This window comes from Glycine max, chromosome 16, assembly GCF_000004515.6.
Source record: "Glycine max cultivar Williams 82 chromosome 16, Glycine_max_v4.0, whole genome shotgun sequence".
NCBI classification, from domain to species: domain Eukaryota; kingdom Viridiplantae; phylum Streptophyta; class Magnoliopsida; order Fabales; family Fabaceae; genus Glycine; species Glycine max.
Window position 1 is genome coordinate 9,030,272 of NC_038252.2, and position 22,923 is coordinate 9,053,194.

Sequence of the window (22,923 nt, forward strand, 5' to 3'; positions counted from 1 at the left end):
AACGACCTCTTTCGTTCTTGTTAGTTAAAAATGAATTTTTCAAAAGCCCAAAATCAACTCAACACACAACTTTCTCTCTTTAAAGAACTACGTAAGTCTGAATTCCTCATCGCACTTGAGGATACGTAGGAGCAAGGGAAACTCCCTTGTTGACCCCAAAAAAGTAAAAAATACAAAAAGGGAAAATAAATAATTTTAAAGTCACATTGTGCACACTCGATTAAAGGCTACCATCCCTCGTGACGGGCGTGTCGGTTACTAATACCTTCCCTGCACGTAAACAACTCCCGAACCCATATTTTTGAAATTCGTAGACCTATTCTTTTTGGTTTTTCTAACATTTTTCCTCGAATAAATGTTGGTGGCGACTCCATTTGGGAAGACGCACATCTTTGTCTCGCATTGCCCTCCCGCTGAAGGGTAGGTTGCGACAGTTATCGACTCCACTGGGGATACCTTTTGTTAGAGAGTTAAGCCGTTTATTCTGTGTGCAATGTTTATCGTGACCTTTTCTTTATTTAGTTTCCCTTTTTCTTTTATGTTCTTGTTTTGTCCATATTTACATAACCCTTTTTTCTATGCTTTTATGTTTGGTGTGTGGTTGTCTACCTATTACATGCATAATTAGAAATATTTGTTTGTTCTATGCACACATGACACCTACACCTTTGCACCCACAGTGAGTTACTAGAGTTTTCCTCATCTAGAGTTGTTCGTTGAAGCCATCACATCTCTCACTCAATACTATGACCAGTCGCTCAAATGCTTCACTTTTGGGGATTTTCAGTTGGCACCGACCATAGAAGAGTTCGAAGGGATCTTAGGATGCCTGCTAGGAGGAAGGAAGCCATACCTTTTTTCTGAGTACCCGATGGAAAGAAAGAGGGGCAGGAGTGTTATGCTCGTGTGAAAGATTCCCATGCTGGCCATAAGACAACTAGGCTACCCTATGAGAGGTGCACCGTCGAAGGATATCATCGTGCCTTTCATCGCATGAGGTTTCAATGAAACCAATGCAAAGATACTTTAGAGAATTTGTAAAGCATGGAATATAGTGGAAAGGAAAGATAAAGAGCTTAGGGGAAGTAGCAATGGAGTCATCGGCGGCAATCAAAAGTGGTTGAAGTCTAGGACACAAGGGATAACTTGGCTCCCAAAGCTAAAAGGCCTAAGTAGGAAAGAAGCTAAAGTCCCTGAGGAAAGCGAAGAAGTGCAAGCTTTGAAAGTGGAGCTCAAAGAAACAAGAGTGATCAAGGAAAAGCTAAAGACGACAGTCACTAGGGTTAGGAAAGAGTGTGATGTGCTGAGAGATGTCAACATGACTATGATCGAAGCATTAGAGCGGGAAACAAAAAGGGCCTGAAAGGAAGAATGGAGCAAGAATAAGTTTCGAGGGGCTCTATGGGGCAGCAACAACGAGCTCAAGCTTAGAAGGGCCAAGAGGGACAAGTCAAGGATGGAAAGCATGGTGTTAGAGGATAAGTTGACGGCTTGTCAAAGGTCGAAGAAAAGTTTGACGGAACAACTGAGCAGAACAGAAGAGAATATGTTGACAATTATTGATAATTATAAGGAGAAGATGAACCTAGTTGCTAGTCACAGGCAGAGGCTAGAGGATGAATATGCGAAGGTATCAGCTCTGCAAATTGGAAAGGAAGCAAGAGAGAGGGTGATAGAATCATTGCACGAGGAAGCTATGAAATGGATGGATAGGTTCGCTCTCACTCTGAATGGGAGTCAAGAGCTTCCAAGGTTGTTAGCTAGAGCCAAGCTTGCCTCCCAACTATTGACCACCCAATGCTATACATGTGCCCGATGAGAACGTCGACCACTCTGCTCCTGTTCCCATTGAAAGCTAGCAACCCTAGTTGGGGCATGCACATTTTGCTCAGCCCATAGGGGGCATGTGAAGAACCCTGGGACCATGCTTTGGCCAACTTCGAGCCTTACCCTAGATATGCCACTGAGGGGCTAGCATTTGGTAGCACACCCCAGCCTAACACCTCAAGGGGCCCTTAGCATCACCAACTGCAACCCTTACATTTCTCGGTGGGAAGACTACCACCTGCCATGGAGGAAAGAGAGAAATTTGATCTTATAGAGGAAAGGCTGAGGGCCATTGAAGGGATTGGAGATTACCCTTTTGCCAACATGGCAGAACTATGCCTAGTGTCCGACTTCATCATCCCTCCTAAATTCAAGGTGCCAAACTTTGACAAATACATGGGGACTACTTGTCCCAAGAATCACCTGAAGATGTACTGTCGGAAGATGAGGGTGGACGCGAAAGATGAGAAACTCTTGATTCATTTTTTTCAGGAGAGTTTGGCCAGGGAAGCAATCACTTGGTATACCAACCTAGAATCTTCCTGAATCCATTCTTGGAAAGACTTAATGGTTGTTTTCATCAGGCAGTATCAATATAACTCTGACATGGCTCCAGATAGAAGGCAATTGCAAAACATGTGCAAGAAGGAGCATAAGTCTTTCAAAGAATATGCCCAGAGGTGGAGGGATTTGGAAGCTCAGGATGATAACAATGATAGTAAACACTTTACCAGTGTTCTACTATGAGAAGATGGTGGGTTACATGCCTTTAAGCTTTGCAGATCTGGTATTTGCGGGTGAAAGGATTGAAGTGGGCCTAAGAAGGGGCAAGTTCGATTACGCCACTTCAACAAGTGCTGGCAATAGGAGGATCGGTACAGGCGGAGCTAAGAAAAAAAAGGGAGATGCCCATGCCGTAACCACAGCTCCCACATGACCAAAGTCCCAACAAACCCCTCACAACCCCACTTACCAATATCCCCCGCCCCAGTACAGTTACTCAACCAATATCGGATCTCCTCCCAGTCTGACACCCATCCAACAGAGAATGCCTACTCAACCACAAAGGCTTCCCCCACATAATCCATTTCCTGCACAGCCTCGACCAACTGGAAATCCCAACCCTGACACAAACACAAACCCAAGGAGGAACTTCCTAGAAAGAAAACCCGCGGAGTTCACCCCGATACTAATGCCTTATGCCAACCTGCTACCATCTTTGCTCAGCAACCAAATGGCTGTGGTGAGCCCAGGGAAGGTCTATCAACCTCCTTTTCCCCAATGGTACAATCCCAACGCAACCTGCGCCTATCATGGTGATGTTCCGGGGCACTCTATCGAGCAATGTGTAGCCTTCAAGCACAAGGTACAAAGCTTGATTGACGCTGGATGGCTAACATTTCAAAAGGATAGTCCAAATGTGAGGACTAATCCTGTCGCCAATCATAAGGGCTCAACGGTGAATGCAGTGGAAGAATGGGAGTCTCAGGGGTGGAAGCAGATAGGGAATGTGTCAATGTCCAGACGGTTCATATTGGAAGCATTGCGCACGGCTGGTAAAATTAACCTTGATGGTGACAAAGGAAATTCTTGTTTAATACATCCAAGGACATCGCACAATGTGGAGACATGTCCAATAGTGGAGGAGCTGCTACAAGGAATGATGAACAGGGGGCAAATTGAAGTCTGCAATGCAAAGAAAGGGAAGTGAAGCCACACCTAGAGGAGACGGAGATTATGAACCTAGGCATTGACAGAGAGATGAAAGAGGTCAAGGTCTGTACTTGCATGTCCGCAAATGTTCGAGATGAGTTGGTGACTCTATTGTGAGACTACTAAGACATCTTTGCTTGGTCCTACCAGGATATGCCTGGTTTGAGCTCGGATATCGTGCAACACAAACTACCTCTGAATCCAGAGTGTTCCCCGGTAAAGCAAAAACTATGGAGAATGAAGCCCAAGATGTCCCTGAAAATAAAGGAGGAAGTGAAGAAGCAATTCAGCGCTAGCTTCTTGGTCGTTACTCAATACCCGGAATGGGTCGCCAACATCGTGTCGGTCCCTAAAAAGGATGGGAAGGTGTGAATGTGCGTGGACTATCAGGATTTAAATCGAGCCTGTCCAAAGGATAACTTTTCTTTATTGCACATTGATGTTCTCGTAGATAGCACGACCAATTTTGCCCTATTTTCTTTCATAGATGGGTTTTCGGGCTATAATCAGATAAAGATGGCACCGGAGGATATGGAAAAGACAACCTTCATCACTCTATGGGGAACTTTCTGCTACAAGGTGATGTCCTTTGGGCTCAAGAATGCTAGGGCAACATACCAGCAGGCCATAGTGGTGTTATTCCACGACATGATGCATAAAGAGATCGAGGTCTACGTGGATGACATGATCACAAAATCAAGGACTGAGGAGGAACACCTTGTCAATTTGCGGAAGTTGTTCGAGCGACTACATAAATACAGGTTAAGGTTGAATCCCACAAAGTGTACTTTCGGGGTTAAGTCTGGAAAATTGCTCAGCTTTGTCGTTAGTCAGAAAGGAATAGAGGTAGATCCAGACAAAGTAAAGGCAATCCTTGAAATGCCCAAGCCATGCATCGAGAAGCAGGTCTGAGGTTTCTTGGGAAAGTTGAACTACATAGCAAGATTCATATCACAACTAACAGCCATTTGCGAGCCTCTTTTCAAATTGTTGCATAAGAATCAGTCTATCCAATAGGACGATGATTGTCAAGTGGCATTTGAAAGGATCAAACAGTGTCTCATGAATCCTCATGTGCTTGTACCATCGGTGCCCAGAAGACCCCTTATCATATACATGATAGTATTAGATGAGTCGATGGGATGTGTGCTAGGATAGCACGATGAGTCCGGAAAAAGGGAATGGGTCGTCTATTACTTGAGCAAGAAGTTCAGAGCATGCGAGATGAACTACTCTTTGCTAGAGAGGACGTGTTGTGCCTTGGTATGGGCAGCTCACCGTCTGAGGCAGTATATGCTAAATTACACTACTTGGTTGGTGTCCAAGATGGATCTCGTCAAGTATATCTTCAAAAAGCCCGCTCTCACTAGAAGGATAGCTTGGTGGCAGGTTCTATTGTCAGAATTCGATATTGTCTATGTCACTCAGAAGGCAGTAAAGAGGAGTGCCTTGGCAGATTACCTAGCTCAACAGCCCATCAATGTTTATCAACCTATGCATCCAGAATTCCCTAATGAGGATATCATGACCTTGTTTGAGGAGGAAGTAGGAGATGAGGACAGGGATAAGTGGATTGTGTGGTTTGATGGTGTATCTAATGCACTAGGCCATGGAATTGGGGCAGTATTGGTTTCCCCGGACAAACAATATATACCTTTCACGGCTAAGTTATGCTTCGACTGCACAAACAACATAGCGGAGTACGAGGCATGTACCGTTGGGATCCGAGTGGCGATCGACTTCAGGGTCAAGTTACTCAAGGTATACGGGGACTCAACATTGGTAATTCATCAATTGAAGGGTGAATGGGAGACCAGAGATCACAAATTGATGCCTTACCAGGCTTACGTCAGGAAATTGATGGAATTCTTTGATGACATATCCTTTCATCACATTCCTAGAGAAGAAAATTAGATAACCGACGCCCTTGCCACTCTAGTGTCCATGTTCAAAGTAAGCCAGCACAAAGATTTGTCGTACATCGAATTCAAATGTCGTAGTGAGCCCGCACATTGTTGTTTGATAGAAGAAGAGGAGGATGGTAAGCCTTGGTACATCGATATCAAACAATACATCAAAGACAAGGAATACCCGCCTGAGGCCTCTGACAACGACAAAAGGACATTATGAAGGTTGGCGGTCGGTTTCCTCTTGAGTGGAAATATCTTGTACAAGAGAAACCATGACATGGTTTTGCTTCGTTGTGTGGATGCAAGAGAGACTGAACAAATTCTAATAGAGGTGCACGAGGGATCCTTTGGTACGCATGCCAATCGACATGCCATGGCCTGAAAGATTCTTAGAGCGGGGTATTACTGGCTCACTATGGAGAGCGATTATTGCATTCATGTGAGGAAATGCCATAAGTGTCAGACCTTTGCTGATAATGTTAATGCTCCACCTGTACCATTGAACGTCTTGGCAGCACCTTCTCCATTCTCTATATGGGGCATAGACGTGATCGGGGCCATTGAACCCAAGGCTTCCAATGGGGATTGCTTCATCTTAGTCGCCATTGATTTCTTCGCCAAGTGGATGGAAGTAGCTTCATATGCTAGCATGACTAGGAATTTGGTGATCAAATTCATTAAGAAGGAGATAATCTACAGATATGGGTTGCCCAGGAAGATCATCACTGATAATGACACCAATTTAAACAACAAGATGATGAAGGAAATGTGTGGGGATTTCAAAATCCAACACCATAATTCCACGCCTTATCGGCCAAAGATGAATGGGGCAGTTGAGGCTGCCAATAAAAACATCAAAAAATCATTCAGAAGATGACCATGTCATACAGGATTGGCACGAGATGCTCCCCTTTGCATTGCATGGTTATCAAAATTTTGTGTGCACATCTACTGGGGCAACCCTTTTTCTTTGGAGTACGGGATGGAAGTTGTGCTCCTGTTTGAGGTAGAGGTTCCTTCTTTGAGAAGCCTAGCAGAGTTAGGATTGGAAGAATCAGAGTGGGCCCAAACATGCTTTGATCAGTTAAATCTTATCGAAGGTAAGAGATTGGCCACCATGAGCCATGGACAAATATATCAAAGCAGAGTGAAAAATGCTTTTGACAAAAGGGTATGCCCGCGTAAGTTCAACGTGGGGGACCTTGTTCTAAAGAAAGTGTCGCAGGCTCAAAAGGATCACAGAGGGAAATGGGCCCCGAACTATGAAGGGCCGTTTTTTGTGAAGAAGGCTTTCTCAGGAGGAGCATTGTTGCTTATGAACATGGATGACAAAAAGCTACCTTCGCTTATGAATTCCGACATCGTCAAGCGGTATTGCGCGTAACGCTTGGGGCATTTTGAAGGCCCAATGTTTGGGTTTCCTCAAGGACTCATTTGGATCTCCGAGTCTTAAAATTTTTGTAAACCATAATCGCATCATTAATACATATGGATTAATGATTTGCATCTCTCCCTCTAGTGTTGTGTCCTTTACATTTTTTATTGTCTTTAAGAACATACACTATCGTTCTTGCTCATTCATTCCGGAGCCATTTTGCACGTACAACAGGGGTGCCACAAGAGTTAAATAAAATTGAACACGACAATGCTCGTTTAATTATTTACATTTAAAGTTCGATCATAAACATGCATGCATCTGCATGTTATCATCAAGGGATCCTACAAATCGGAAATCGAATGAATAGTCATTTTGGGTGATGGTCAGCACCGCACCAACTTGGGTAAGTGTATGGGCAAGTGGAAAGTTGATACAAGTATCTTGTAATATTTTGTCACATTTACATAATAACACTTTCGTTGTCAAAGCATTAGGGCAGGTACTAACAAGTGCTAGGCCCATGATCAGATCGATCACCACCCAGCGTCCAGCTAAAGACGTTAAAGAAACGATCCTATGAGGCAACCTAGTATCTCTAACTTTGCTCTTTAATTTCATGTTTCATACTTGTTCATTTTCTTGAATTATATCCTGAATTCAGCTAAGTTTACAAATAATTATAAGGTTTAATTTCATGTTTCATACTTTTCATGCGCCTTTTGTTCCTTTAATAAGTGTAGTCTCATATTACAACTTTTCCTGTGTTTCAAATCTTCCCTAAAAACTAACATGCTTTTTTAAAAGAACCAATCGCTAGTTTTCTTCGGAAAGTTTGCGGATGAAAAAACAAAAATGTTTTTTTTGAAAAAGAAATGTGTACCTAGAGGGTGAAAACAACATTGAAACACTGGTTTGGCCTGAATGTAGAAACAGACCCTAAGCCTTAGTGATCGCGTGACCACAAATTTTATGTTGAGTGTCCGCATGGGTCTGTTTTGCAATTGGTTTTGCATGAATTTCTAATTATCATAATATGTGATTCATAGGGATGACCTGGGCATTCCTTTCTTTCTAAGCCATTGGCCAAACAACTATCCAAATATACATTATTTTCTGCCATTTGCGAGCCTTTTGAGACAAACATTGATTTTTTTTTCCAGAACCTTAACCTAGGATGGAAGTTTCCAACCTTACCTTGGGATCAGAAAGAAGGGAGATCTTCCATGGGGGATTTCTATCATCTTTTGGTTAGTGATGTTCATCGAAACAAAAAGCAAAAAGACACAAAGAACAAAAACAACAAAGAAAAAAAAAGAAGAAAAGAAAAAGAAAAAAAATTGATCAATCAAAGATAGAAAAAAGTAAAGGAAAATAGAAACGGAAAAACAAGTTCTTTGGACCAAACAATGTCTGAACCATGTACAGAGTTGTCAAAAGGAGTAAAAAGGAAGGGAGCAGTAGTAGCTTGGTTCAGACATAGGAAGTGATCGCCCGTTCAAGTTACTAACCTAATTTTTGGGCCTACTCTCCTATTCCGCACAAAACAAAAGGGAAAAGAAGGGGAAAGGCCAGAGCAACCAAAACCAATTTCCTGCAAAGTCCGACCTTAAAAAGTCCTATTGATCCATGATGATTATGCGTATTATCCTTGATTTGATGGGAAATTACCTACAAAATCAATTTATGACATATCTATGATTTGGAATTAAGACGAAAACACTTGCCTATGTGAAGCTTTATACACCTTGTGCGGTTTTCCTTTGTTCGGTTGGACCCAATGTTTCTTCTGATGTTCTTTTAGAAACGAAATGCAAATGTCTTAAATCTCATTTTTGGTTATGAGAAATTCTATCTACATTCTTTCATTCCCCATTAGTCGCATTATTTTTTGAAAAAATGTGTGTTCTTCTTATCGGTTTGGGGGTTTGTTTCTTTACCAAGCGTGTTCGCGTTTTAGTGAAAGATTTCAAGACTTCAATGTCTTATGTCTTTATATTTCAAGACTTCAATGTCTTTTGTCTTTACATTTCAAGACTTCAATGTCTTTTGTTTTTACACCCATCATTGTGGAATCCGTAAAGTTCCGAGATGTTTCGAGAAGAAACCGGTCAAAAACACGAAAATGGGAGTGTATTTAGCAAAGTGGGTGTGTGTAAATAAACTGTTACACTCCAATTTCATCTAAGGACCATTGTTGATCACTTTGGAAGGCTTGACACTCATTGCGATGAAATTCGTAAAGTTTCGTGAGATTTTGGAAAGAAAACGGTCAAAAACACAAAAATGGGGGGTGAACTTATCAAGATAGGGGTGTAAATAGCAATTCGAATCTAGGCCCTTCCGAAACATTTTGGAAGTTGGGTTGCTTAAGGAGGAAGCAACTGGGCGGCAAGCTCCTCCACGTTGTTGAAAAATGGTTTCTGGGGCTTCTGTGGCTTTCGTAATGCTTCCCTAAAATTTCTGAAAACCTTGAGTAAACATATTTCACTTAACATTGGTGAAAGGGCAGAGAAAAAAAGATGAAAATCAAATCCGAAACACTTTCGTAAGGCTTTCGTAACTTTTCCGTAAAGTACGGAAAGGGGGGTGAACTTAGTAATTAGGGTGTGCTTAGAAATCTTTCTCAAGAAGCCTCTTGGCGGCAAGCACCTCCCTTTTTCCCTATAAATAGGGGAGGGGGGCTGTTTCAAAACATTTTGGACCCCTTGGCTATGTATTTTGGCTGTTTTGGGTGAAAAAATGTGTTTTCGTGAAGAAAATCCAAGCTGAGGTGCTTCCGTAAGCGATTCTATGGAAATTCTTCATCGTTCTTCACCGTTCTTCATTCCTTCTTTGTCGTTCTTCAGTCTTCAACCGGTAAGTTCCCGAAATCGAATCTTTCAATTCATTCTATGCACCCTTAGTGATCCCTACTTGTTTTGTGTACTTTCACTTTAATTTTGCTTACTTTCAGTTTTCTTTTCTTCCGCTTTAACGAGCTTTTAACCGTTTATTTAAGCCGTTTTCTCACCTAATAAATGATAAAATAAATTGCAACCGATCATTTGTGTTGTAATCTAGTTTAATCACTGTTAAAACAAAATCTAACCGATCGTTCACGCTATAACTTTGATTAAACCAAAAAAAGTAAAATAATAATAAAATAATCAAAATATCTTGAAAAAAAATAATAATAAAATAATCAAGAAAAATCAATCGGACGTTTTTCTTTGAAAGTTTCCTTGATAGAATTGACTAATAACCAAAGTGAAACTAAAGCTAAAATCAACACACAAATCAAGCTTTGTCCGCAAAAATCACTAAAGACCGTTTCAAGGTCCAACGACTTAAACGGTCCTCTTTGATTTTATCGGTTAACATGGACCGTTCAAAAGCATAAAATCAACATGTAACTTTACCGCTTTTTGTCGACCACCCCAAGAGATCGTTAATGGTCCAATGCCTTAAACGTTTCTATCCTTTTAAAATGAAAAGATCGTTTAAAGGTTCAATGCCTTAAATGACCTTTGTTCAATTAAAATCTATCTTGCAAAAAAAAAAGATAAAAAAACAACTTAACCAACATTTAGTTCTCAAAGAACTACGTAGGTCTGATTTCCTCATCGAAATTGAGGAATACGTAGGAGCGAGGGAAACACCCTTGTTGACCACAAAAAAGATAAAAAATACAAAAAGACATAAAAAGACATAAAAACATAAAAAGGGAAAAATACATAATTTTGAAAGTCATATTTGCATACTTGATTGAAGGCTGTCGTCCCTTGTGACGGACACGTGCGGTGCTAATATCTTCCCCGTGCGTAAAAACAACTCTCGAACCTTTCACGCTTAAAGTTCGTAGACCACACTTTTCCAGTTTTTCCAACATTTTCCTCAAATAAACGTTGGTGGCGACTCCGCGCATTTTCCTCCCATGGAAGACGCACCCGTAAGTCTCGCGTCGCCCTCTCGCCGAAGGGTAGGTTGCGACAGTTGGCGACTCCACTGGGGATTATTTTTAGAGAGTTAGGCCTATTAATCTTTTGTGCAAAAGTTGTGTTTTCCCTTTCATCGGTTTCCCTTTTCCTTTATGTTCTTGTATAAACTTCTTCGATGCTTTGAGTGTGTTTTAATGTATGCATGAGATAAATATGTATTCATTTGATGCACATAACACCAACACCTTTTTGCACACATGGTGAGTTGAAAAGGAAGGGCCCTATACCCGGGTCCATGGGAACATAAGGAGTGGAGGTGAATCTGTGGTCATGTTGGGTCTCCGACTTGCTTGATAACAGTGAACCCTCATCTAGAGTTTTTCTCTTTGATAACATATTGTTGCTGGTAGTCCCTACTGCCGCAATATGTTTATCGAAGGGGATGATACCTCTAGAAACTAACAAGAGAGATATGACCACCTTGGGAATTATCACTAAAAACCTTTTAGTTCCTCCCGTTTAGGTCCCTAAAATAGGGGCACGAAGCGAACACGCTGCGTGCCTTTTGAAACACTACCATGCATATGACTTAAATGACGTATACACCTTTTGCTGTATGATTATTTATGGATATTGCCATGTTGTGTACATCTTCGTGTTACCCTTTTTTTGCATCTGCATCATGTCATCATGCACGCGTTGCATTTTGATTCCCTCATTTGTCCCGAGAAGTCGAGAGGTCCGTGTCACCTTCTTAAATGCATTCATCAGGCGTTGTGCTGCCCAAATGTTGTATTTAAGAAAGAGATAAATCTCCCGGGCTCTCGTGTCCGTAAAATGCATCTGTGCTGCAAGCATTTCTTCATGCATTAATCCATTTTACCCACGATAGATGTCGGAGTCTTGATTCGCACAGGTATTTTTTCCACTTTAGTAAAACATGGGATCGAGTCAGATGCCTTGGCTTAAAAAGAGGTTCTATCAGGTCAAGATCAAGAGCCTAGGAGTCACCAGTCTGAAAGAGTTAGGACAGTTGATGGGTCAACTCCTGCGATAAGCCTTTCACAAAGCCTATGGTAAGATCTGGGACCTAACTATGGTGGAGGTCTCCACAGAGGCCATTGCCTCCCTTGCTCAATATTATGACCAGCCTTTGAGGTGCTTCACCTTTGGGGACTTCCAGTTAACACCCACGGTGGAAGAGTTTGAAGAGATCCTAGGATGCCCTCCGGGAGGGAGGAAACTGTATCTTTTCTCAGGCTTCTATCCCTCCTTGACTAGAATTTCCAAAATAGTCAAAATCTCGACACAGGAATTGGACTGGGGAAAGCAAGTCGAAAATGGGGTGGTTGGAGTACCAAGGAAATGTTTGGAAGAAAAGGAAAGAACCTTGGCAAGTCAAGACGAATGGGCCCCGTTCATGGACGTCCTAGCGCTTTTGATCTTCGGAGTGGTCCTCTTTCCAAATGTGGATGGGTTGGTGGACCTGACAGCGATTGATGCTTTCCTCACCTTTCACAACCGCAAGGAAAGCCCAGTTGTTGCTATCTCAGTTGATCTATATGACACATTCGACCGAAGATGTGAGAAGAACAGGGCAAGGATTGTTTGCTGCACACTGGCCCTCTACGTATGGTTGGTTTCTCACCTTTTTTGCCAATAGGTGAGACACGTTTGCCCGCTAGAAGGTCACCGCTCATGCACTGCAAAAAAGGAGGCAAACTGGGACCAACTCTTAGCAAGCAAAGAGGGAGTGTCTGTCAATTGGTTCTCCCGATGGAAAGAAGAAAGAACCGGGATTCTTATTTCATGCAGAGGATTTCCAAACGTTCCCTTAATGGGGATGAGGGGTTGCATTAATTACAATCTCGTCCTCACCATAAGACAACTTGGTTACCCTATGAGAGGGGCACCATCAGAGGAAGGCCTCACACCTTTTATTGCGCGAGGTTTCAATAGCACCAGCGCGGGGGTGCTTTAGAGGGTTTGTAAGGCATGGGAAATGGGGCAAAAGAAGGACGAGGAACTTAGGGGAAGTAGCAACGGGCCCATCGGCGGTTACCATAGGTGGTTGAAAGCCTATGCACAAGGTCTGGATTGCTCCCGAATTTGAGAACCACTAAGGAGATGGAGGGTGAAGCTCCAAAAGAAGACGAAGAGGTACAGGCCCTCAAGACAGAGCTTGAGAAAGCCCAAACAGCCAAAGAAAAGTTCAAGTCAGCAGCTTTTAGGATCCGAAAAGAGAATGCCGAACTGAGAGACGTCAACATAGCCACCACCAAGGCCTTAGAGCAAGAGACCAAGAGGGCCCGCAAGGAAGAACATGACCGGAACAAATTTCGAGGGGCTTTGTGGGGTAGTAACAGCGAACTTAAGCTCCAAAGAGAAGAAAGGGACCAATCGCGAGTAGATGGCATGATTCTGAAAGGCGAATTGAAGACTTGCCTAAGGTCAAAGAGGAGTTTTTCTCAGCGGTTATGCGCGACCGAAACAAACATGTTGGCCATCATCAACAAGTACAAAGAAGAATTAAATTTGGCCACCACCCACGAGCACAAAGTGGCAGACGAATACGCCCGAGTGTACGCGAAAAAGGAGGCTAGAGGAAGGGTGATTGGCTCATTACATCAAAAAGCAACGATGTTGATGGACCAGTTTGCTCTTACTTTGAACGGGAGTCAAGAACTTCCTTGATTACTGGCAAAGGCCAAAGCAATGGCGAACGCGTACTCCGCCCTCGAGGAGATCCACGGGCTCCTCAGCTATTGTCAGCATATGATAGACTTGATGGCCCATATAATTAGGAGCTGTTAGGGAGTTTGTATTGTCACTCAGATCTTGACAAGTTATAACTTTCTGAATAAATTAAGTTTATCCCATGATTTTTACTCCAATGATTCGTGCGAATTGAATGACTCCCACAATTTTCTAGCATGCATTCATTCCTCATTAACGTACTCCTCACATTTGATCTCTTCAGGACCGACGTCATAACTAAATGCACCCCAAGGCATCCCTATCGCACCAGATCTAAGTCTAGGATGATGGGTGACCTAGAGGAAGTATAGGAACAGATGAAAGCCGACATGCCGGCTTTGAAAGAACAAATGGCTTCCATGATGGAGGCCATGTTGGGAATGAAACAACTAATGGAGAGTAACGCGACCACCGCCGCTGTCGCTAGCTCGGCTGCCAAGGCAGACTCGGCTCTCCCGACTGCTCCGCACCATCCCATTCCAAACATGGTGGGATGAGAGAGAAGCACACCGGGGCATATCAGCAACCCCCATCCGGGGTACAACCGAGGTGCTTACCCCTACAGTTTACCACCTAACTACACACCACCAGCCATACATGAAGACATGGGTCACGTTCCTCCCCTCATCCTCGAAGGGGAGCCTCTTTGGCATCCTGACGGGGTCCACTAAAATCCTCGAGAGCATGCTCAGGGAGACATCGACTCCTACTCCCCGTTTCCCACTGAGGGGTCGGCGCCCAACGCACTACCTCAACCAAACATCACAGGAGAGCCTCGAAACCAACCAACGTAACCAATGTTTCTGTCCGTGGGAGGGCCACCCTCGACAGCGGAAGGAAAGGGAAAACTCGATCTCATCGAAGAGAGATTGAGGGCTGTTGAAGGATTCGGCGATTATCCGTTCGCAGACATGACCGACCTGTGCCTGGTGCCGAACGTCGTCATCCCTCCGAAGTTTAAGGTACCTGACTTTGATAGGTACAAAGGGACGACTTGTCCTAAGAATCACCTTGTCGCAACCTACCCTTCGGCGGGAGGGCGACGCGTGACTCGCGGGATGCGTGTTCCACGAAAGGAATACGCGCGGAGTCGTCACCAACGTTTATTTGAGGAAAACGTCGGAAAAACCGGAAAAGACGCGATCTACGAACTTTTAAGTGAAAGGCTCGGGAGTTGTATTTACGCACGGGGAAGGTATTAGCACCCCACACATCCGTCACAAGGGACGGCAGCCTTTAATCGAATGTGCAAACATGACTTTGATTTTTACGTTCCCTTTTATGTCCTTATATCCTTTATACCCTTTTTTATATTTTTCTCTTTTTGTGGTCGACAAGGGTGTTTCCCTTTGCTCCTACGTATTCCTCAATTGTGATGAGGAAATCAGACCTACGTAGTTCTTTCAGAACAAAGTGTTGGTTAAGTTGTTTTTTTATCTTTTTTGCAAGATATATTTTGATTGAACAAAAGGTCATTTAAGGTGTTGGACCATTAAACGGTCTTTTGATTTTGAAAGGAGAGAAACGTTAAGGCGTTGGACCATTAACGATCTCTTGTTTTTGAAAGGAGAGAAACGTTAAGGCACTTGGACCATTAACGATCTCTCGGGATGGTCGACAAAAGCAGGGCTTTTGCTCCTACGTATCCTCAATTGCGATGAGGAAATCAGACCTACGTAGTTCTTGCAAAAGCGGTAAAGTTACATGTTGATTTTATGCTTTTGAACGGTCCATGTTAATCGATAAAAGCAAAGAGGACCGTTTAAGGCGTTGGACCTTAAAACGGTTTTTAGTGATTTTTTTGGACAAAACTTGATTTGTGAGTTGATTTTAGTCTTAGTTTCACTTTAGTTATTAATCAATTCATTCAAGGAAACTTCCAAAGAAAAACGTCCGATTGATTTTTTATTATTATTTTATTCGAAGATATTTTGATTATTTTATTATTATTTTTCAAGATATTTTGATTATTTTATTATTATTTTACTTTTTTTGGTTTAACTGAGGTTATAGCGTGAATGATCGGTTAGATTTCGTTTTAAAAGTGATTAAATGAGATTACAACACAAATGATCGGCTGAAATTCATTTTATCATTTATTAGGTGAGAAAACGGCTTAAATAAACGGTAAAAAGCGTTAAAGACAGAAGAAAAGAAATCGGAAATGAACGAAATAAAGATGAAAGCTTAAAAAAACAAGAAATGAATTGAAAGTCTCGGATTCGAAAACTTACCCGTTGAAGAACGAAGAACAGATGAAGAACGGTGAAGAACGGACGAAAACCTTCACGGATTTGCTTACGGAAACATCTCGGAAGCGTTACGGAAGCACCTCGGCTTGGATTTTCTTCACGGAAACGATTTTTTTCACCCAAAACAGTTGAAATACATAGCCAGGGGGCTGAGGGATCCTTAGAACAGCCCCCTTCAGCCTTTTTATAGGAAAAAGGGGGAGGAGGTTGCCGCCCAGCTCGCCCAGGCGACCTTCGCTCGCCCAGGCGAGCTGGGTTGCTTCCTTCAGAAGTAACCCAGCTTCAAAAAACATTCTGGAAGGCCCAATTCAAAATTTCGAAATTGCTATTTGCACCCCCCCAATTTTTATAAGTTCACCCCCTTCTTTCGTAATTTACGGAAAAGTTACGGAAGCCTTACGGAAGCATATAGGACTTGATTTTCTTCTTTTTTTCTCTTCCGTCTCACCCGTATTAAGTTAATTATGCTTATTTAGAGTTATGGCAATTTTACAGAATCATTACAGGTGTCCCGGAAGCCCCAGAATCCCATTTTTCAACAAAACGGGGGGTGTGGTGGCCAGCTAGCAGGTTACTTCAACCTTAAGCAAGAAATTGCCCAGAAACCTCTAGAAGGGCCCAGATTCAAAAATTACTTTTTGCACCCCCATTTTACTAAATACACCCCCCTTTGGCCTTTTTTTGGTGATTCTTTTTTCGTAAAGTTACGGAAACTTACGAATTTCGTAACGATACTTGTTTTCTTTCCATAATGTTACGGAACCTTGCGGATCACATAATCATCCCTTTTTTGACTTACGGAATGTTACGGAACCTCACGAATTGTGCAACGATGCTTCCATTTGATTTCCGATGTGTCACGGAACCTTACGGATTATGCATCAATATTTTCTTTTGTTTTCCGGCATGTCCCGGAATTTCACAAATTGCCTAATGATGGGTGCCAAGCACCTCACAAGGACCAAACAAAAGTTGCATGTCATCAAGCAAAGGTCCTCGGACGAAATTAGGGTATGACACACCTAAAAATGTACTATCGAAAGATGGGTGCATATTCCAGGGACGAGAAGTTATTGATGCATTTCTTTCAAGATAGCTTGGCTGGGGCAGCAGTCATCTGGTACACTAATCTTGAAGCTTCTCGCATCCGCACCTGGAAGGATCTGATTACGGCCTTCCTTAGGCAGTATCAGTACAACTCTGACATGGCTCCCGACCGAACTCAACTGCAAAACATGATTAAATGGGAACACGAGTCTTTTAAAGAATACGCTCAACGTTGGAGGGACCTAGCAGCACAAGTAGCCCCTCTTATGGTCGAGAGAGAAATGGTTACTATGATGGTGGATACCTTGCCTGTATTCTACTATGAGAAATTAGTGGGCTACATGCCCACTAGCTTCGTGGACTTGGTTTTTGCCGGAGAAAGGATCGAGGTGGGATTTAAGAGGGGAAAGTTTGATTACGTCTCCCCGGTAGGTGCCAGTAGTAGGAGGACCGGAATAGCTGGTGCAAAGAAGGAAGAGGGAGATGCTTATACCGTCACTTCAACACCTGCGTGGTCCAAGCTGCCGCAAACCCCTCATGGTACCCATCAATATGCACAACATCACCCAAGTTTTTCGGCTCACGCAGGGGGCTCTTCTGATACAGCACTCACCCAGCCAAGGGCGCCCACGCCCCCACAGGGGGGGCTCTTCAGGCTCCGGCTCCAACTCGGCCTCACCCGGCCAACAATGCTCACCTTGGCACAAGTCCCAACACGACGAGGAACTTTTCGCCAAGTCAGGCTGAGATTTTCACCCCGATCCCAATGCGGTATGGGGAACTCTTGCCATCTCTAATCGCCAACCAATTGGCCGTAGTGATTCCGGGAAGGGTCCTCCAGTCTCCGTTCCCAAAGTGGTATAACCCTAGCGTGACCTACGCATACCATGGGGGAGCCCTGGGCCACTCAGTCGAACAATGCTTGGCCTTGAAGAGCAAGGTCCAAGGCTTGATAGAAGCCGGATGGTTGATATTTCAAGAGGACGGGCCCAACATAAAGACAAATCCTCTTGCCAATCATGGAGGAGGAGCTGTTAATGCCATCAAGGTGAGTAGGTCACACAGGCCCAAACTTTTGAAGGACGTAATGACCTCCAGAAGGTTTATCTACAAAGCCTTACAAAAGGCAGGCATGATTCCCCACGGCGGGCACAGAGAGGATTCATGTTTAATGCATTCGGGCATACTGCATGACATGGAAACATGTTCGGCGGTAAGAAATCTATTACAACAAATGATAGACCAAGGCCGGCTTGAGGTCGGCAACGAGGGGGAGGAGGAACAACATGTATACATGCAGTCGGTAGATAAGGAAGGTCCTAAAAAGCCTAAACCCTTGGTAATACACTTCACCAGGGACACGGCTCCCCCAAGACCTCAACACCCATCGGCAGTGTCGGGCGGTAGACCTATTCCGTTTCCTTACGAGAACAACCATGCAGTTCCGTGGAGATATGCCCCTCTGGGCGGTAGGAAGGAAGAAGCTATCGATATCGGTTCACTATCGGCCAAAGTGACCAATATCACCGGGCTGAGTGGCATAACCCGCAGCGGTCGTGTGTTCGCACCCCTGCCCTGCTGATACAGCCCGCAAACACTAAAGGGAAAGCAAAGGTGACCGAAGGACAAAATGTCAAGGTGATCCCTACACCGGACGAGGATGTTCCGATGATGGATTTTGCCTAGGGAAGAGAGGGTTGCGGTAAGAAAGAGGTATCACTCGAGGAGGCCGGCAAGTTCCTTCGCATTATCCAACAAAGCGAGTTCAAAGTCATTGAACAACTTAACAAGACCCCAACTAGAGTCTCCCTTCTGGAGCTGCTCATGTACTCTGAGCCTCACCGAGCTTTGTTGGTAAAAGTCTTGAATGAAGCTCACATAGCCTAAGACATCTCCGTAGAAGGCTTTGGGGGGGATCGTCAATAACATCACAGCCAACAATTACCTCACCTTCGCTGAAGAGGAAATCCCCGCCGAGGGGAGAGGACATAACAAGGCTTTACATGTGTCAATCAAATGCATGGAACACATTGTCATACCCTAATTTCGTCCGGGGACCATCCGTTGTTGGGATGTGACCCTCGTTTGACCACTTCGAGGTACTTGGCACCCATCGTTAGGCAATTCATGAAGTTCCGTGACATGCCGGAAGTCAAAAGAAAGCATTGTTGCACAACCCGTGAAGTTCCGTGACATGCCAGAAGTCAAAAGGAAGTGTTAGTGCCCAATCTGTAAAGTTCCATAACATCCCGAAAGCCAAAAAAAGGGATGATTACGTGATCCGTAAGGTTTCGTAACATTACAGAAAGAAAACAAGTATCGTTACGAAATTCATAAAGTTTCGTAACGTTAGGGAAAAAGAATCAGCAAAAAAGGCAACAGGTGTATTTAGTAAAAAGGGGGGTGCAAATAGCAACCAGGCCCACTTGGGCCTTCCAGGAAGTTCTCCAGAAGGCGGTGCCTTCTGGAGAAAGCAACCTAGCTCGCCTGGGCGAGCTGGGTGGCAAGCTTCTCCTTCCTTTTCCTATAAATAGGGGAAGGAGGGAAGAACAAAAATGTTCAACCCTCCTGTATCTGAGAAAAATTGTTTCCGTGAAGAAAATCCAAGCTAAGGCGCTTCCATAACGCTTCCGTGACGTTTTCGTGGGTGATTTCGCGAAGATTTTCACCTGTTCTTCGTCGTTCTTCGGTCTTAAACCGGTAAGTTCCGAAAATCGAACTTTTCAATTCATTCTATGTACCTTTAGTGGTCCTCATTTGTTTCGCGTGCTTTTATTTTCATTTCATTTACTTTCCGTACCCCCTTTTGACGTGCTTTAGTCATTTATTTATGTCATTTTCTCGCCTAATCAAAAATAAAATATCTTTTAGTAAAATAAATTAAAAAAAATCAATCGGACGTTTTTCTTTGGGATTTTCCTTTCTTAATCGAATTGACTAATAACCAAAGTGAAACTAAGGCTAAAATCAATTCATAAGTCAAGCTTTTGTCATCACCTAAAAAAGCCATTTTTAAGGTCCAACACCTTGAAATGGTCTTTTCCGGATTTATTGGTTAAATGTAGATTTCTAAAGGCCTAAAATCAACATGTAACTTTATTACCTCTTTCAAAAATAAAGAGATCGTTAATGGTCCAATGCCTTAATGTTTTCTCTCTTTTCTTAAAAGAATCGAAAGATCATTTAATTGTCCAACGCCTTAAATGACCTTTCACTCAACGAAAAACATATTTTGCAAAAAAGGATAAAAACAACTTAACCAAACACTTTGTTCTCAAAGAACTACGTAGATATTATTTCCTTATCACAATTGAGGAATACGTAGGAGCATGGGAAACACCCTCGTCGACCACAAAAAGATAAAAAATATAAAAAGTACAAAAAGACATAAAGACGTAAAAGGGAACATAAAACAAATTGAAGTCACATTTGCACATTTGATTAAAGGTTGTCGTCCCTTGTGACGGACGTGTGGGGGTACTAATACCTTCCCCGTGTGTAAATACAACTCCCGAACCTTTCATTTAAAGTTCGTAGACCACGTCTTTTTCGGTTTTTCCGACATTTTTCCTCAAATAAATGTTGGTGGTAACTCCGCGCGTGTTCCTTTCTTGGAAGACGCTTCCCGCGAGTCTCGTGTCGCCCTCCCGCCGAAGGGTAGTTTGCGACAGTTGGCGACTCCACTGGGGAATTTTTTTAGAGAGTTAGGCCATTTAATCTTGTGCAAATGTTTCATCATGACTTTTTCCTTGGTTGGTTTCCCTTTATTTTTCTTACATTCTTTGTATGTAACTCTTTGATGCTTTTAGTGTGTTTCAAAATGTATGCATGAGGTAAATATTTATTCATTTGATGCACACAAACACCAACACTATTTGCACACATGGTGAGCTGAAAAAGGGCCCTTTACCCGGGTTCATGGGAACATAAGGAGTGGAGGTGAATCTGTGATCATGCTAGGTCTCCAACTTGCTTGATTACAGTGAACCCTCATCTAGAGTTTTTCTCTTTGATAACATATTGTTGCTAGTAGTCCTTACTACTGCAATATGTTCTTCGAAGAGGATGATACCTCTAGAGACCATCAAGAGAGATATGACCACCTTGGGAATTATCACTAAAAGCCCTTTTAGCTCCCTTCCATGTAGGTCCCTAAAATAGGGGCACGGAGCAAACACGTTGTGTGCCATTTTTCACACTGCCATGCATAAGTGTCATGTACCCTTTTGCTTATATTTTTTTGTGAATATTATGTACATCCCCATGTTATGCCTTTCGCATATGCATCATGCACGGGTTCTGTCTTAATCCCCTCTCTTTAGCAAATCAACAGAGGGTCCGTGTCACTTTCTCAAAATACATACGTCGGACACTGTGCTACCCTAAGACGTTGTATCTAAGAAGGAGACAATTTCTCGGGCTCCCGTATTCGTAAATTGCATTTGTGTTATATGCATTTCTTCATGCATTCATCCATTCCACCCATGATAGATGTCGGAGTTTTGATTCGCGCTAGGTTTTGTTTCACTTTAGTAAAACATGGGATCAAGTCAAACGCCTTCACTTAAAAAGAGGTTCTATCAAGTCAAGGTCAAGAGCCTAGGGATCACCAGTCTAAAAGAGTTAGGGCAGTTGATGGGTCAGCCCCAGCGACAAGCTTTTCGTAAAACTTACGATAAAATCTGGGACCTAGCCATGGTAGAAGTCTCCACAGAGGCCATTGCCTCCCTCGCCCAGTATTATGATCAGCCGTTGAGGTGCTTCACCTTTGGGGACTTCCAGCTATCACCCATGGTAGAAGAATTTGAAGAGATCCTAGGATGTCCTCTAGGGGGAAGGAGACCATACCTCTTCTCAGGGTCCTATCCCTCATTAGCTAGAATTTCTAAGATAGTCCAAATCTCGGCGCAGGAATTAGACCACAAAAAGCAAGTCAAAAATGGGATGGTTGGAATACCGAGAAAATGTTTGGAGGTAAAAGCAGGAATCTTGGCAGGTAGAGGCAAATGGGCCCCGTTCATAGGCACTCTTGCACTGTTGATCTTCGGAGGAATCCTCTTTCCAAATGTGGATGGGTTGGTGGATCTAGCAGCGATCGACGCTTTTCTCGCCTATCGTGACCACAAGGAAAGCCCGGTTGTCACTATGCTAGCCGACCTATATGACACCTTTGACCGAAGATGTGAGAAGAGCAGTACGAGGATTTTTTTTTGTACCCCAGCTCTTTATGTATGGTTGGTTTCGCACCTTTTTCGCCAAGAGGTGAGGCATGCTTGCCCACTAGAAAGCCACCGTTCATGCACAGAGAAAGGAGGGGCAAATTGGGACCAACTCTTAGCAAACAAAGAAGGAGCGTCTGCCAACTGGTTCCCTCGGTGGAAAGAAGGAAGAACCGGAGTTATTATTTCGTGCGGAGGGTTTCTAAATGTTCCCTTGATGGGGACGAGGGGTTGCATCAGTTACAATCCCGTTCTTGCTATAAGGCAACTTGGCTACCCTATGAGAGGGGCACCACTAGAGGAAGAGATCGCGCCTGTCATTTCATGAGGTTTCAATAAAACTAACGCGGAGACACTTCGGAAGGTCCGCAAGGCATGGGAGGTGTTGCAAAAGAAGGACAAAGAACTCAGGGGCAGTAACAATGGGCCCATCGGTGGCTACCATAAGTGGTTGAAAGCTCACGTGCAAGGTTTGGATTGGCTCCCAAGTTTGAGAACCGCTAAAAGGGAGGAAGTGGAGGCACCGGAGGAAGACGAAGAGGTGCAGGCCCTTAGGGCAGAACTCGAGCAAGCCCAAACAGTCAAAGAAAGGTTCAAATCTGCAACTCTGAAGATCCGAAAGGAAAATTCTGAACTGAGAGATATAAATATAGCTACCACTAAGGCCTTGGAACAACAGACCAAGAGGGCTCGTAGGGAAGAGCACGGCCGGAACAAGTTCCGAGGGGCTCTGTGGGGCAGCAACAGCGAGCTTAAGCTCCGAAGAGAGGAAATGGACCAATCACGAGTAGACAGTTTGATCTTGAAAGATGAGTTGAAGGTTTGCTCAAGGTCCAAAAGAAACTTGTCTCAGCGGTTATGCGAGACAGAGACCAACATGTTAGCCATCGTCAGCAAGTACCA

At 43.4% G+C, this 22,923-nt stretch overlaps 2 protein-coding genes across 2 annotated transcripts; both read left to right on the forward strand.

The window, feature by feature from the left end:
- The first annotated feature begins 4,866 nt into the window (after positions 1 to 4,866).
- Positions 4,867 to 5,454, forward strand: LOC102669700 (uncharacterized protein Mb2253c-like). Its single transcript, XM_006599746.1, has one exon. The coding sequence runs from the start codon at positions 4,867 to 4,869 to the stop codon at positions 5,452 to 5,454; it is 588 nt and encodes a 195-aa protein (XP_006599809.1).
- Positions 5,455 to 16,797: 11,343 nt separating this feature from the next.
- LOC100793471 (uncharacterized) lies at positions 16,798 to 18,383 on the forward strand. The gene is made up of 2 exons (XM_006599747.1): positions 16,798 to 17,315; positions 17,408 to 18,383. Exons 1-2 carry the CDS (start codon positions 16,798 to 16,800, stop codon positions 18,381 to 18,383), a joined length of 1,494 nt encoding a protein of 497 aa, XP_006599810.1.
- The last annotated feature ends 4,540 nt before the right edge of the window (positions 18,384 to 22,923 follow it).

Excerpts from the sequence above, each read along its gene's own strand:
- LOC102669700 (XM_006599746.1), top strand. The coding sequence starts at position 4,867 with ATGGATCTCGTCAAGTATATCTTCAAAAAGCCCGCTCTCACTAGAAGG.
- LOC100793471 (XM_006599747.1), top strand. The coding sequence starts at position 16,798 with ATGGGTGCATATTCCAGGGACGAGAAGTTATTGATGCATTTCTTTCAA. Across the intron at positions 17,316-17,407 it reads GTCACTTCAACACCTGCGTG|CACTCACCCAGCCAAGGGCG; the intron begins GTCCAAGCTGCC and ends CTTCTGATACAG.